Source organism: Pezoporus occidentalis, unplaced genomic scaffold (genome assembly GCF_034315485.1).
Source record: "Pezoporus occidentalis ecotype Australia unplaced genomic scaffold, CSIRO_AGI_Poc_V1 ctg83, whole genome shotgun sequence".
Classification (NCBI taxonomy): domain Eukaryota; kingdom Metazoa; phylum Chordata; class Aves; order Psittaciformes; family Psittacidae; genus Pezoporus; species Pezoporus occidentalis.
The window spans coordinates 1,551,018-1,565,608 of NW_026916192.1; the positions used below are offsets into that span (position 1 = coordinate 1,551,018).

The 14,591-nt window shown below is 45.2% G+C and overlaps 1 protein-coding gene across 3 annotated transcripts in view; it reads right to left on the minus strand.

The window, feature by feature from the left end:
• The window catches only part of LOC134156213 (cadherin-4), a 459,282-nt gene that overhangs the window by 9,445 nt on the left and 435,246 nt on the right, over positions 1 to 14,591 (minus strand). For all 3 annotated transcript variants that reach the window (XM_062604082.1, XM_062604083.1, XM_062604084.1), the window contains 4 exons: positions 12,482 to 12,735; positions 8,901 to 9,043; positions 5,316 to 5,549; positions 3,999 to 4,232 (listed from right to left, as the gene is read on the minus strand). In XM_062604082.1, coding sequence (XP_062460066.1) covers positions 3,999 to 4,232; positions 5,316 to 5,549; positions 8,901 to 9,043; positions 12,482 to 12,735 — 865 coding nt within the window. The remainder of the gene's footprint in view (positions 1 to 3,998; positions 4,233 to 5,315; positions 5,550 to 8,900; positions 9,044 to 12,481; positions 12,736 to 14,591) is intronic.

Genomic DNA, 14,591 nt, shown 5'->3' on the forward strand with positions numbered 1-14,591 from the left:
ACATGGCACAAGCCCAGGCTGCATGGGCCAGAGTGTGGTGGCATGGCCCAGAGCCTCACCTGCCCTCTTCCACTATGGAGAACCTCACTGGCTGCTAGTAAGAGGAATGAAATTTTCTCTTATTGCATAGTCTGCTTCATAAGGGAGAGCTCAGTGAATGCTGTGACAGGCCTCCACCACAAACATTTCCTTAATGTCTTTTTCCTTTTCCAGTGCTGATGCGGCTGACTTTTATCAGATGTAAACCACACCATCAAACGGAAAGCAAACAGGAAGTGTGAAACCTGCAGCTTTCTGAAAAGATTTGATCTAAATCCTGAATTTTCAGGATAAGATTTCCACCTTTATTTCATTCATGGGCACACAAAAAAAAGGTGGGGGAAGACAGCTGCAGAGGTGCTGAGAAGCAAACGGGTACAGGTGGCCCACATCTTGTGCACAAGCAGCTCTTCCCTCAGTGTGATACAGCAATGCCCATTCAGGTCACAAGCCCTGGTCATGGGAGTCATTTTGTTGTCTGCAGTTGGCCAGGAAAGACTGGTTTGTGGAGGCTGTGTAACACTGGGTCCTGTAATTGGATTTGGACTCCTTCATACTTTTCTTTGCTACAGGAGGAAGGCTTTTTAGACTTCCAAGACCACATTAGCCAGGACATTAGCATACACATTTGGCCACTGACTTGCAAAGCAACTCTAAGATCATTTGAAATCCTTTCAGAGAGCAGGGCTAGCTTTGCAGAACAAGGGAGAGCAGATCTGGTAGCACACAGCCGACCTCCTCAGGCATCAGCATTTGCATGCCAGGACCTGGCAAATCTCTTTCAGCACAATAACAGTGAGAGAGGAACAGTTCTTCAGTCATGAGAAGATTTTCCCAACTTAAGCAACTTTACCCAAAGGGAATGCTGACTCCCTGCTCCACAACCTCATCCTTCACAAGTCCACTCACATCTCAGAGGTTGTGTGCTCCCTGTGATTTACCTGTGCTCTGGGAACCTAAGCCTCCACTAACATAAGGAAACCAGACCTTGTCTTCTTCAAGAACCTGTTAATACGCTCGTTTTCATTCTCATACTCAGTAGCTGCAAATAATGCCATCAAAATAGAAATTAAGCCTGAGCAGCTGATGCAGTCACACCTCCTAGTGTCTGCTTCCCCCTCCATTCTCCATGCAAGCCACACCAAGCTGTGACAGAGGCAATCTGCTGGAGAATGGAGACATGGATGGACAGTGGAGGTGAGAACGCGTGGCCCAGGTTTGTTTCATCTGGGTCAGCTCTTGACCATGCCAAACTAACGCATCCAACACAAATGAATCCAGGCAGGACGTAAGATCCCAACCCTTCTTTGTATTTTTCAGCTGCACAAGCAACCACATTTTCTTTCTCTTTACCTGTCTGCTGAGCCCGGGTGTTGCTTCATGGAGGGTAAGGATAGAGAAGAGACCAGACCCTGGGGAAATGGGCGAGCAGCTCAGCCTGCAGCCCCACTTTGTGAGGAGGTGTTGAGGAGGATCTGAGTTCTCCCTCCCAGCACCAAAGTGTTTATACCCAACAGGAATTCAGTGAAGTGAATGGAAGAGGACTGGACAGCTAATTACTGCCATTGTGTGCCAACTGGCTGCCATCCCGGCCTGCCAGCTAACAGAATTGTTTTCAGATACTTCAGCATCTCTTTAATGCTTATCCTGGATCTATTCAAGGCAGAAAAAAGAAAAGGGAAGAAAATGTAACTCTTATCTGCAATATAAAACCTCAGCTATTTAGCCGACTATTGAAGTCCTTTTCTCCTTGATCCTTTTCAAGTCTCTCACAACAAGATACCTGCCTAGTCCACAAAGACAATATTATAATGGTTACTAGGGTTTATCTTCTTCTCCCCCCCCCCCCCCCTTTTTTTAATGCTACTTTTTCATGCAGTTGTAGTTTTTTTCCGTGCTATTAATGCCTTTACAGCTACCTTGGAAAAAGAAGGGACCTTCAAAGTGTCAATAGTGGATGTAGTGCACTCTCCTTCCTTTTATTCACTCTGCAGAATGGGAAGTGCTATTACTGCTGTTAGACCCATTTTCACTCTGCATGTAGCTTTCCTTGAAATCTATTGTCTTCACCCTTCACAATTTTTTATTGCATTGCTTTCCTAAATGTATTATTTGTGCAGCTAATACATCAGGTATTGGGAAAAAAAACCCACCTTTGAGCAAAGGTAAAGGCAGAAACTTCCCTCACCTTAGCAACCTTAGATCTGTTCTCTTGCTGCTTCTTTCTTTTAAAGGCATCAAACTTTGACCTGCTGACTCAAAAATGGACAAATAGCATAAAAAACCCTGCATCTGCCTTTTTCCAGGATATTGTTCAGAGGTCACGATGTAAAACAGATAGAAAGGAGGCAAAACACGGAAGGATGTAAATGGAAAACTGTTCATCACATATTACATTTTTCATCACTGATACAGTGCTTTTGCAGCTCTTGAAGATAAAAAGAAGTCAATTAGAATGACAATGAATGTAAAAATAAGCTTTTGTAATAAAACCCATAATTTAAAATGGGATAATGTATCTGAAAATGAAAAAAGGAATCTCTTAAATCAAATGTCCTTCAGCTAAAGTTAATTTCAGTCCATGGGATTTTCAACTTTTTAGATTGCATTTTAGCAGCGGATTCATGCAAGACCACCAAAAGGAGAGCCCTGTGTTTAAATCACCTTTGTGGCTTCCAGTACAGCACTCCTGCATATCCCAGAGTACTAAACGTGGTGGGACTGAGGAATACCACATTTTCTTCTGGGTGTGCAACTGTGGTGTGTTCACAACAAATGCCCTTGCTGAAGGGAGCAGCCTGGAACATTTTGGCACTGGGATCCCTCACTCAGCAAAGGACAGGAATTGTGCATTGTGGCTAGGCACAGGGATGCTTCCACTGGCTCAGATGAGCTGGAGGAGGAACGGGACTGCATGGCCACAAACACGGTGTTCTGGCTTGTTCTCCAGACCAATACAGTAAATCAATTATACGACAATATATTCCTATCTCTGGCCCAGGAGGGTGGATGTTTGCCCAAAGATGACCCATTCTCTTAATGTACCACATCATATCCACATTAGAAGACATTTGTAGCATACGTCGCTCTGTCTGCTCTCTGTTTAAACACACTGGGGGTAAATATTAAATGTGATTTAGCACCATAACTCCCATTAGCTTTAATGGGAATCCTATGGTTTCATCCTGTGTTCCTTGATGAATATTTACCTCATTGTTCATTTCAACGCTCATTTTTATCTATTCCTACTGTGCCAACTCCTGCTTGAAGTTATAATGATATCATTTTTATTTTTAAGTGTGTGCACACATGGTTATTGGTAATGCTCATGGAAGCTTGGGACTAACAGCGTTGCTGGGCTAAAGGGATGGCTTTGCCTCGAGCAAAGGGATGGCCAGCCCATCTCCATGATACACTGCCAGCTCTCCAATGCTCCTGACAAACTGGGGATCCTTCCTCTTAAAGCACTCATCATCCACCATGATCTTTTGCTCTGAACAACCAAAAAGCTACAGCTATGCACTGGCTTGGCTAGGGACCAACCAGACTCTCACAACCAGTGCATCAGGTACTGGGAACCAGTATATCCACAGCCAGCCAGGAACCTGAGAGGTATGGGGCTATCTGCCCCAGGATTTTGGACAAGTCCTTCAACCTGGTCCTGCACTCACTACCTACAAGATGTTGTCAGGTGTCACTATGTTTGTAAAGCTACTGGAAGTCCTAGAAAGAAAAGCCTGATGTATGCAGAGAGTGCACCAGCTCATTCTACTGATGCTGCATTGAAGGAGCTTCAAAAGCAGATGTGTGAACCAATCCCTGCAGCCCAAAGCTCAAGGCACTGTCCCCTGCATGGAGCTCGCAAGGCTCTGGAAAAACACCACGTATAGCAGTGGCACAAAAGGGAATGGGATGGGAAACATCACGTTTCCCAGCAGCGTGAGCCTTGTAATACTTACTGAGTAAAATAATGATGCAGATCAAGATGGCAATGATGGCACCTGTGCCCAGCCCTGCTGCAGCCACCGCCCCAATGGTGGTGCAGTCACCGTTCTCGTCGCACGGGCACACCTTCACTTTGATGATGGACGTGTTGTACAAGGGGGGGTTTCCCGAGTCCGTCACAATGATTGGCACGTCATACACACCTGCTTCCAGGTATGTGATTCGTAAACTGAGCTGGGCGTAATCGCCTAGAGAGACCAAGACAGACAGACAGACAGACGACAGACACTGGTAGAGCCTTGCATCTGCACTTGTAGATGCAGGGCTCCTCTGCTACAGCAGTCTTCTGAGTCCTGAAGAAGAGGCTATCAACAGCACACCCGGGCAGGACAGTTTCAGACTTCTGCCCTAACAATTGGGTCAACAATCAGCCTGTGCCTTGTAAAATACTGTGTTTGCACTGCTGCACTAACCTACCTTGATGCCATTTGCAAATCTGGTTGCAAGTGTTTAAAACAGCATGAAATGCAAATAGTAAGGCATGGATGATACTCCCTGGGTCTGGGCTGCCGCTGTGGAGGGTTCCTGCTCACCCACCATCCCTCATCAGGATTTTTGGGAAGCCCATTGCCTGCTGATGACATGCTCAATCAAGCAATCCCTCTTGCGTTCCCTCCCATGGAGACACAAGGGCTGTGGGACTGAGCCCCGAGCTGTGAGGGAACAAGCCATTGCCCCTAGCCTGGCAGAAGGTGCAAGATCTCAGTGAGAGGGACCAGCTTTGAAGCCAAAAGCAGCCCGTGGCTCCCTGATATTTTCCATCCTTTGCTGAAACTACCAATAAGAGGAACAATTATGTTTACCCACTGCAATATAAAAATCCTTCACATGCTGGTAATCTTCACACTTACCTGGCCCTCCTGGTTCCATAGTAAATTAAAAGGCTGCCTTTATGCAATTATGGGCAGAGAAATGAACATTGATCCTGATTGTGGCTTATGACAATTACACTGGAGGAACATAAGGAAGACTGATAATAGCTTTTTTCCCCTTGGCCATTATGGATGATTTATACTCTGTTCGCTACTGATAACTGTTCATAATTATGAACTGCATTAAAAAAAAGCCAAGTGCCAAGGCTTTTAGAGTTATGCTGCAGGTCTGATACAAATAATTTCTGATTAACTATCTTGTCTATAATGTCAGCCATAATGTGCTTTAAAAAATAAAAATCAGATAAAAAAGTGGGAAAGTTTGGAAGTTTGAAACCGCATGTGGCCTCATTAGTGAATCAGAGTCCAAATGTCCTCAGGATTGCCTGCCCCATTTACCATTCAGCCGTGTTATGGTCCAGTTCTTCCTCACCGCAGATGGCACACTTGGCAGCTCGAAGACAAAGGGCCCGACGTTTGGATCGATGTCAGCATCCGCGGCTGTTATGTTGATGACATTCAGGTTTGGCTTTTCACAGATCTGTGCCTCTTTTGGCAGGAGCTCAGGAGCATTATCGTTGATGTCGATTAGGTAGATCTGCAGAGTGCCAGTGCCGCTTGCGGGGGGTATACCTGAGCGCGAGAGGCAGAGCCAAGCACGGACCAATGACCATCACTTGAGAAGCAGTGGGATTGACAACAGCCCTCTCTCTGCCATCCAATTTCAATAAACCAGGATTTTCACCCTCCCTCCTTGGACCTTATTAGGGACATACTGCACTTTCATGGTCCTTTGCTTTAAGAGGTGTTATTAAAAGTTCCCCAAGCCTCCTAATGTTGCTGTTTTTCACTCCTGCAGAACACTGAGGTTGAGTTCTGCAGATCTGTAGCCTACAGCAATGTCCTTGGTCAAACTCTAAAAATACAAGGAGGTGACGTCAAGTTGCTAGTGCAAATTTTGGTACTGGCTGTTTTGAAGATGAATAACCATTAGAAAGATAGCTAACAAGAGGAAGAAGAAGGCTTGGAGGGGAAAAAAGGTAAGTAGTGTAACCTGTTGGTCAGCATTTACTGTAGCGCTTGCTAGCCAGTATTTAGATTCGCAGACTATTACACTGCTGCAAACAAAGCCCATCGCACAGTTAGCCCTAGCTTCAGTGATGAAAGGTCCCTGCTCAAAGCTATGAGCTAACCATCATCATTAGCCCATGGCAGCAGCAGCATGTCCCAACATACAGTTCTTCATCCTCCCTACATTTGTCACAAACAGCAGGGATGCTGCAGCACAGCAGCCTCAGTCCTCCAGTCCCTTCCTGATGAAAAGCCACATCTGTCTGACTAACAACCACTTACACAAAGTGATACCTGCTCTGGCTAGAGAGAGCAGCCTTCCCCGCAATGCCAAAGTATTCTTTATTGACTTTGTATTTTCAGTTTTAGCTCTTCCTCCCAGTGCTGGATGGAATGCTACACAAACTACTTCCCCACTAGGCTTCCAAGTGTTACTTCTGCTGCTATAGACTTTCCCTCCTACATTCCTTTCTCGTTTCTGCTCCATTTTTCAAAGGAGCCTTGAAAACTCTGAAGGAGCCCTGAAAATTCTTCTTTCATGGTTCCGACATAAGCTCTTCAATCATTGATCTCATCCTTTCATCTAGTAAGCATGGGGTAAGTCTCCCTCTAAAACAGTGTCTTTGATCAGCCTTGAAAGTTTCTGGAGAGACAGACGGGATGTTGGGGCTGAATGTGAAAACTGACTTTTGGGACCAAGGAAAGTGGTTTCCCTGTATTCACATTGACCAGAGTATCTTCTGGGATGAACGCAAGGCTCACATTCTAACCTCTGAGATAGACTGAACGGGAACTAGCAGTCCCGAGAGGCGCTAACTGGCATGTGGCTGACATAACCTGCAACTGCTGCACATGGAAATGCAGTTTTGTAGGGTTATTTGCTATCACCGGGCTCTGGGTCCTGGCAGTTTGGTTCTTTGTGCTCCTGAGTGCAGTTCTGGGGCAGTCTTAGGAGAAATGAAATGAACTGACTCCCCTTTTCCTCCCTCCCTTTTCACTGCAGAAAAGACTTTTCTTAAAGTGAGTATCTCTGCACTGTAGCCCAGGGAGAGAAAGAAAGCATGTCCAAGAAGTACTTGGCTGAACTTCTTCTTTATCATATACTGAAAACAGCAAAAAGAACTTCTAGAAAACAAGATGCTGCTGCTTCTTCAAGAAAGGAACAAAAAGCTCCACCAAAACCCTTGAGGCAAAGCCTTTCCTTAATGAGTACATGATGCTGGAGAGCCTGGAACTTTGGAGAAATGTGGAAAGAGTCTATTAGCCTCGATGAAACTTTAGCTGTTATCCTAAGCACTCTAGACAGAATTTTAAATAAGGTATTGCTTTATGTGCATTTTAATGGCTGCAATATATGAGTGATGGATTAATTTTTCAAAATACAGAGATTTATGTATGTCCTTACTTTCTGAGCTGCTGAATGATGGATGTGGAAGTGCTGATGCATTGCAGTGTCAGCACTGAAGCCAAGGAAAGGGGTTAACTCCTAATCACATTGTACTAAGTGCCTGGGATTTGCAAGGTCAGATGGTGAGGATTAGTTTGATGGGTTCAAGTTCTACCACTGCTTTTGTGAATAGTCTTGACCAACTTATTTGATCTGTTTTGTGGGTCTTGCAGATGAATGCTGCTGGACCCCCTTGAGAATATTTTGAATTCTGCTGCCCTGGCTGCAAAGTGGAAGCTTAGGATGGGGCTAAGTCCCACCACTCATGGCACAAAGAAAGTGCAAAACTTGCTTTTTGGTGCTGCTATTGAGCATTGAGTTTGCTTTGCCCCTGTGACCCTGGATGCAACGACTGAAGTGAAGCCTGAAACCCCAGAGGGAGCAAGTTTACATTAGCCCTGCAAGCACCACCGTAACTGCTCATAATGGCACCCTTCAGCCTGAGGGATGACAAGAGCTAACACACACTGCCCTGAAAGAACCTACAGAGTATGAGCAATATACTTAGGTGCTCACAGCCAAGCCTAGACTTAATTTTGCTGCGGAAGCATGGCTGTGGTTTGATGTGAGTGCTCAGCACCTTGCAGGGGGAAGGTGAGGGTGGCAGAAGGGGAGGAAGACCCTCTTCTTGCCCAGGGAAACTACTGGGCCCTCCACAAAGCCTTTTCCAAGTGGGGGAACTGCTGAATGAAATACCAGCACAGCCACATTCTGGTATCATTAGCAAAAGAATCATCAACTCCTCCTAATCAGAATTAGGAAGAAAAATCCAGGGCAGCAGCAATGGACTGCGTGCCCTTAAGTGAGGCCAGTGCTGAGGTTCACAGTGCTAATTTGACTGAAAGCACTGTGTGACCTTAAATGAATAGCGAAGAGCAAACCTTAGTGGGACTTCTCCATGAGAAGATCTGTACTGGCCTCAGTGGCTTTGGTCCACCTGCATCCAGATGCTCTGATGGTGGTGGGACATTTCACAAATGGTGGTGGACAGAGAGAAATCAGCCTCGATGACAGACCCACAAACAGACACCTCTCATGAAAGCCACAGCAGTTCAATGGATCGTCGGCTTATTTTTAATACCCGCCTGCCATCCCCTACAATTATTTCTGATTTCCTGAAGGAAGGTTTCTGGAATGCTCTGATCAGTGCCTTTGGGATGATCAGCAGGACCAGTGTGTTCAGCAGCCCTTGGAGAGCACATCCCTTTGACATTTTTTTTAGTTCAGGCTATACTGAACTCCCCAAATCGATTTTCCATTTGTCCTCCCCTTCCCTTAATAACACTCTCTGTATACTGTGCACATTTAATTTACTCCAGCAATTTCCCGTCCCACTTTCACATTTTTGACCATAAAAACCTGGGAAAAAGATAACTTATACTGACAACTCTGTCAGGGCATCATTTCTCTTAATGCATCACATTAGAGTCTTATTGAAGCATGAACAATGTGAAGCTTGGGCTCACCGTTGTCAGCCGCCAAGAATGTGGCCTCGTAGACATTATTCTTAATGTAGTCTGACTCTCGATCAAGGACAGCAGCAGTAGTGATCTGACCATTTGTGGCATTAATGTTCAGCCAGTTTGCAGGATCTGACAGCTTAGAGTATCTACAGAGAAAGGAAATAAATACACGGCAGTCTTTTCACTGACATATCCTTAATACTGCTTGAAATAAGGTTTTTCTAGACTCCTGACCCATGATTCAAAGGACCTTTGATAACTGGTTTTGTTGACAAACAAAACGCTAATTGAGTATCTGGGTTTTGACCTCTACAATTACTTAATTTTTTTATTTCTTTCATTTTAAAGGCTTTGGTTTTTACTAAGTGCCACTTACATGGCAGCTTCCTGCTGCTGGGAGTGGACATAGCCTGAGGTCTCTGCAGCCAGGGAGAAATGGGGTCTGTGATGACCACTGCACTTGTATGCCTGAATTAGAGGATGGATTCCTGCTCTCTTGTTCTCTCAATGCTGCCTTTCCTAAAATAGCTCTTTCTCTAAAGCCTTTTGTTTTTATTCTTGTTTCCTGCCCTTCGCTAATAAATAACAGTTTGGGAAATACCACACTGGAAAAATGGCAGTTTCCAGGCCACTCTTTTCTATCAGAATCCTATCTTTAGCAGCATCTGCCTCGGGGTGACTATAATGGGAACTCCCAGCGGTATTGAGGCATGGACCCAGGCCTGCTTTCCTGAAGCATTTTCGTATGTTCCTGAAATAGCAGGTAAGGTGATCCTATGCATGTGTGAGGGTTGGAGACAGCTGCAACAAAGGGGTCCCCTCAGCAGTCCCCATCATGCCCTGGGGCTGGAAGAACCCAAGGGTAGATTCATATCCCATCGACTCAGTCAACTCACAGACCAAATCTGTTCACGTCGTGCACGGCCAGATATGAACATGGCTTGTTTTGGGCAAACTTTTTCCATGTTCTGTTTACCTTTCTCACTTGCTTGTTTTCTTGGTTTTATTTTATTCCTTACTTACTAGAACAACAGTTTGAGTGGAGCTGGACCCTTATTACCTAAACTGGAAGCTAGTAAATGGCCAGATTACTGAAATAAACAAACCAAAACTGAGCTTATTCCATGGGTAACTCAGACCTGCCGATAGTTTTCCATAAATTTTTGTAGTTGGATACACAGGCAGGAGGGAAGGCTTCTGGTGAATGCCCATTTCCAGAAATGGGCTGTTTGAAGCTGAAACTCAAAGTGAAACTTGAGCTGCATCAATCCATGGGAGCAGGAAAGCAACACACAGCTGCACGAGCCCCTGCCAAAGGAAAGAATTACATTTCATGGAGCTAGACTCTTTGGGATGTTTTCATTTCTTTTTAATATCACTGCTGTGAGTCCCCTGCCCTTTCTCTCCTACATGACCAGGCATCCAGCCTCAAAGCTGACTTTGTGAATGTGTCTGCGGCTAATGAGGATAACTTGAGGTGTGACGTTGGTCATGCCAAGCTGTGCTGTGGCTTACTGGAGATGCTTCTGCTTCCTTTTCTTCTGTTTCTAAAAACTCCATTTCATCAAAGACTGTTTAGAGACTGAAAACTGTATGCAAGGCTCTAGCAGCTGGATCAGCTCTGAGAAGTGCTTATCATGGATCTGTAGGCTTAGCTGTTTCAGTATCTTTTTCCCCTAACTCACCAATGCCAGCTGGGAAGAAAAAACAATATATCCTTTGCATAGCTCACAAAGACAGGACCCCAACAATGCCTCACTGCTTTTTGCCAAGCCTCAGCACTGGGCTGTCCCTGATAAAAAGGGGGTAAGAGGGATTGTACTTGGGTTTGGAAACAAAGTGCTGGTGGATACACAAAATGTGTGTTCTGGAAGCCTTAGGGAAAAACAACTCAAGTAATTGGCTGCTCATGTTCACAGAAAGTCTTACAGAACCCTGCACTTGCTCTGTGTGATGACAGGAACAGTTTAGCAGAGCCGGTCCTTCTCCCAGAAATGGCAGATGCTCCTTTGGATTACAGATCATCCATCTCTGGGTTAGAGGGAGTATTCAGTCAGAAATGAGCTGTCCTCTGCTCTGAAAACCAGCCTTGGTACAGACATGGGGGAAATAAAGACCCTTCAAAGGCCAATATTTCAAAAAGAATGTAAGAAGAACTGGCTTGTTAGTGAGGATGGTCTCTCTCCTCAGAAGTCACAATACCTGTCTAAAGACAAGAAGAGAAGGCAGTGAGTAAACTATCATATTCTAGACCAGACAGCTCTGTGCCAGGTGAAATATTTCAAACTCTTCCTGACACGAAATGTCACAACTGATGTAAGTTTAAGTGGCCTTGGATGCGCTCATGTTGTATACTTGGGTTCTGCCAAACATACTGCGGTCCTTACAGACAGAGTGAAAAAGAAACAAACTTCTGTGCGTGCAAAAGGAGCCAAGAGCAGGAAATGCGTTTCCCATCTGTGCGGATGGAAGCTGAAGTATCTGGAAAAGGTGTCACAAGGACTCTCATTCACACACACACTTTTACCCAGTGCAGTTCCTGGTGGGAAGGTGTATGAGCTGGGGTCCTGAACAATGGATTCAGACTCCAGTTCGCCAGGAGGGACAAAAAACCCCAAGGAGTGACAGCCTCCTGGTTGTGGCACAGACTAAATTTGGTCTTGAACTGCTCCCATCAAACATCTAACTTTTACAAGGCTAAAATTTTTCCAGCTGCATCCCATTCATAGGGAAGGCAACTACTGAAGAGGATACGTTTGGCAGCTGGTCTGAAGGGAAAGGGAAGGTGAGAACAAATCTCATTCACTGCAGAGCAGGCAAGGGCTGCTGGGGTGCTTTATTTGGACTGGCATTAGTTGGATAAAGACCAAGTGCCAATGGTGTGTGAATACGTGTTTGACTGCTCAGGCAATATTTAACTGTATGACATCTTAAAAGCCTGTTCAGCAGCTATTTGTAACCGAGCCAGCCTTGCTCTGAATGGGCTGACAGCTCCTCTGTACTATGCTTTTTAAGCCAGGCAGAACCTAAATCCTCCGGAAGCAACACAAGACATGATTAAAAATCCCAGTAATTCCCTTTGGAAATCTAGCTCTCAGCCCCTTCTGTGCCTCAGTTCCACCCCCCTGTAAAAAGAAAATAACAAAGCTGTCTTTTTCTACACCTCTGTGTTTATAAAGTGCATAAACAACATGGGTCAAAGCATTCTTGACAAGGTAGAATCAAAACATTTAGTAGAATGCAGCCCTGACCTCTGTGGCTCTGTAACCACGCAGAGACCCCTTGCTACTGACTGCTTGCACTTGAAGCTGCCAACTGCCCCTCTGCAGGCCAGTAATGTGGGGTCCAACTCTGCCTGCCCTCCTGCACCCAGCCACTCTGGCTTACCTGGAGCAGGGCGGATGGCGAGTTCACAAGCCTGCAGGATACTCTGCAGGCACTCGACTGAGGGTGCCAATCCCTGCCAAGCATTTTACTCATCTCACATCAGTTTGTGAATTAGCTTCCAGCTGCTTTGCTCTCCAAAGGTCTGCAGCTGCAATCCCCCACCTGTACATGAACTCATTGGCTGCCCGGTCTCGCACCTTACTGCCTGCTGCATGAAGCGATCAGGATCCACTGCTGAAAACGTTGTCAGGACCGTCCCTGTAGGCACCCCCTCCTCCAGCCTGATCAGCTTGTGGTTCGTTGGGAAATACGGTGCTTCGTTGACATCTGTGACTGAAATGGTGACTCCTGCGGTCGACTGGAAGGACATCTGGATGCCACTGGCCAGGGGAGCTTGGTTTGATACCATCACTGTCAGCATGAAAGCTCTGTTCATCTCGTAATCGACTGCCTAAAACAAACAAACAAGCAAGCATAGAGCCAGGCACAGAATACATTCTACTGTCTGGCTGAAAGCTGCAAGATTTAGAAGGCAGATGATATCAAAGTCACTGCCCCAACTTGTTCCCTCCTGTGAGCTCAGTTTGTTTGAAGGTGTAAACCCATACCAGCTTCAATCCAGTGGAGGATTTGGCCTTCTAGTATTTGGGTCAAATAGTTAAAAAGCCCCACAAAATAAAAATTGCAAACAGCAGGGAGGATTTGCCCTCTGTTTTGTTCCAGTGCTAAGTGGTTTCCAAAAAAGAACAGTGTTAGCTGAGCAGTGAATAAACAAATCCACCAAGTGCTGCTCTAATTGCAACAGGTGGAGCCCATTAAGAGGGACTGGACAGGTACTTAACAATGCTATTAGCATTTAAAGCTGCTGACTAAGTAACTGTGTTAGTCTATGAGGACTCATGAGCTTGAAGTGCTCTTCATTCTTCCTCTTAAGTGAGTTTATAAGCAAAGGTGGAGCTGCAGTGAAGAAGGCCTGGTCTGGTTTAATCAGGCCATCCTTCCACTGAGACCTCTTGTCCTCTTGCAAGACACCTTGTGATCTCCTGAGGCTGCCTGCACGCTCCTACAGATGCGATTTGCTGTTGGGTGGCCACGGGTCTCTTCTCAACAGAAACGTACAGACGGTGTGTCTCAGGAGCCAGAGGGAGTGCAAAGCCTTTGCTGGCACAACTGACTGAACCACAGTATAATAATAATTTCTAAACCATCCCACTAATTACTATGAGGGAAGTCACTAATCATCTGCCAGGGAGGCTTGAGTTATGCAGGATCACACCTCCGCTTGTTAAAAAATGCTTTGCAGTGATTTATAAACGTAGAAGTGTAACCATTCTCCTTAATCCTTTCTCCAGTGCTGAGTCTGCAAAGTGGACTCTTCCTGGTGTAAAATACCACAGTCACATTGATTTCAGTAGAGCTGTACTGATTTACATCAGCAAGATCTGCCTTCTGTGCTCTGTTTAAACCCCAGTATTGTCAGGAGAGAAATCAAATCATAGGAGGCTACATGGGAGAAACAAATTTCAGGGGCAAAAGGTAAAACATTGGAATCTCTATTCGATTGGAGTGCAAATGTTCCTATTGCTAAATGGTTTCCTGACAGGCAGGGCCAACATTTAATAAATAAAAGGAAGCATAAAGATTCCCAGTACACCCACCAGCACTGACTCACAGACTTGTCCTGCATTCAAACAAGACGCATGGTAAAGGATCCCATTTAAACCTTATTCAAGGCTTTGAAACCACTTGACTAATGCATTTCCTCAATTTCTTTTCACAACCCTGTAATTTATATTTCTCTAGTCTTATTTATCTATTTCTTTTTGTGCTGGCCTGTTTGCTAACCTTGCTGGCACATGGTGGCGGTGCCCACAGCATTTCAGTCTGCAAGAGAGAGACCATCTGCCTCTTCTTCCATGTCCGAGTCCCCTTTCACATACTTTGTTGTCAAAAATACAAGGTAAAATCAAGAGTTGGTGCCTTCACGGCAGTGTCTGTGCTATTGTCCCTAGTGGGACAGAAGCCCCTTGCAGCCAGACACAGTCCAGCCCTAAGCAAAACTTCTTTTGCACCATTTTAAGCAATTTCTACCACAACAGTTCATACTTCTGCTCCCTAAAACTGCCTCCCTAATGGCGCACAGAGCACTCTCTGCTCTTCACACTGCATTAACCCTTACATTTTAATGCATCTCACTGAAAATGCTACATATTCATCAGTCCATGGTTTTAGGGACATGGTTTAGTGGTGGACTTGGCAGTGCTGGGTTAACAGTTAGACTTGATCTTCTTCTAACCTAAATGATTC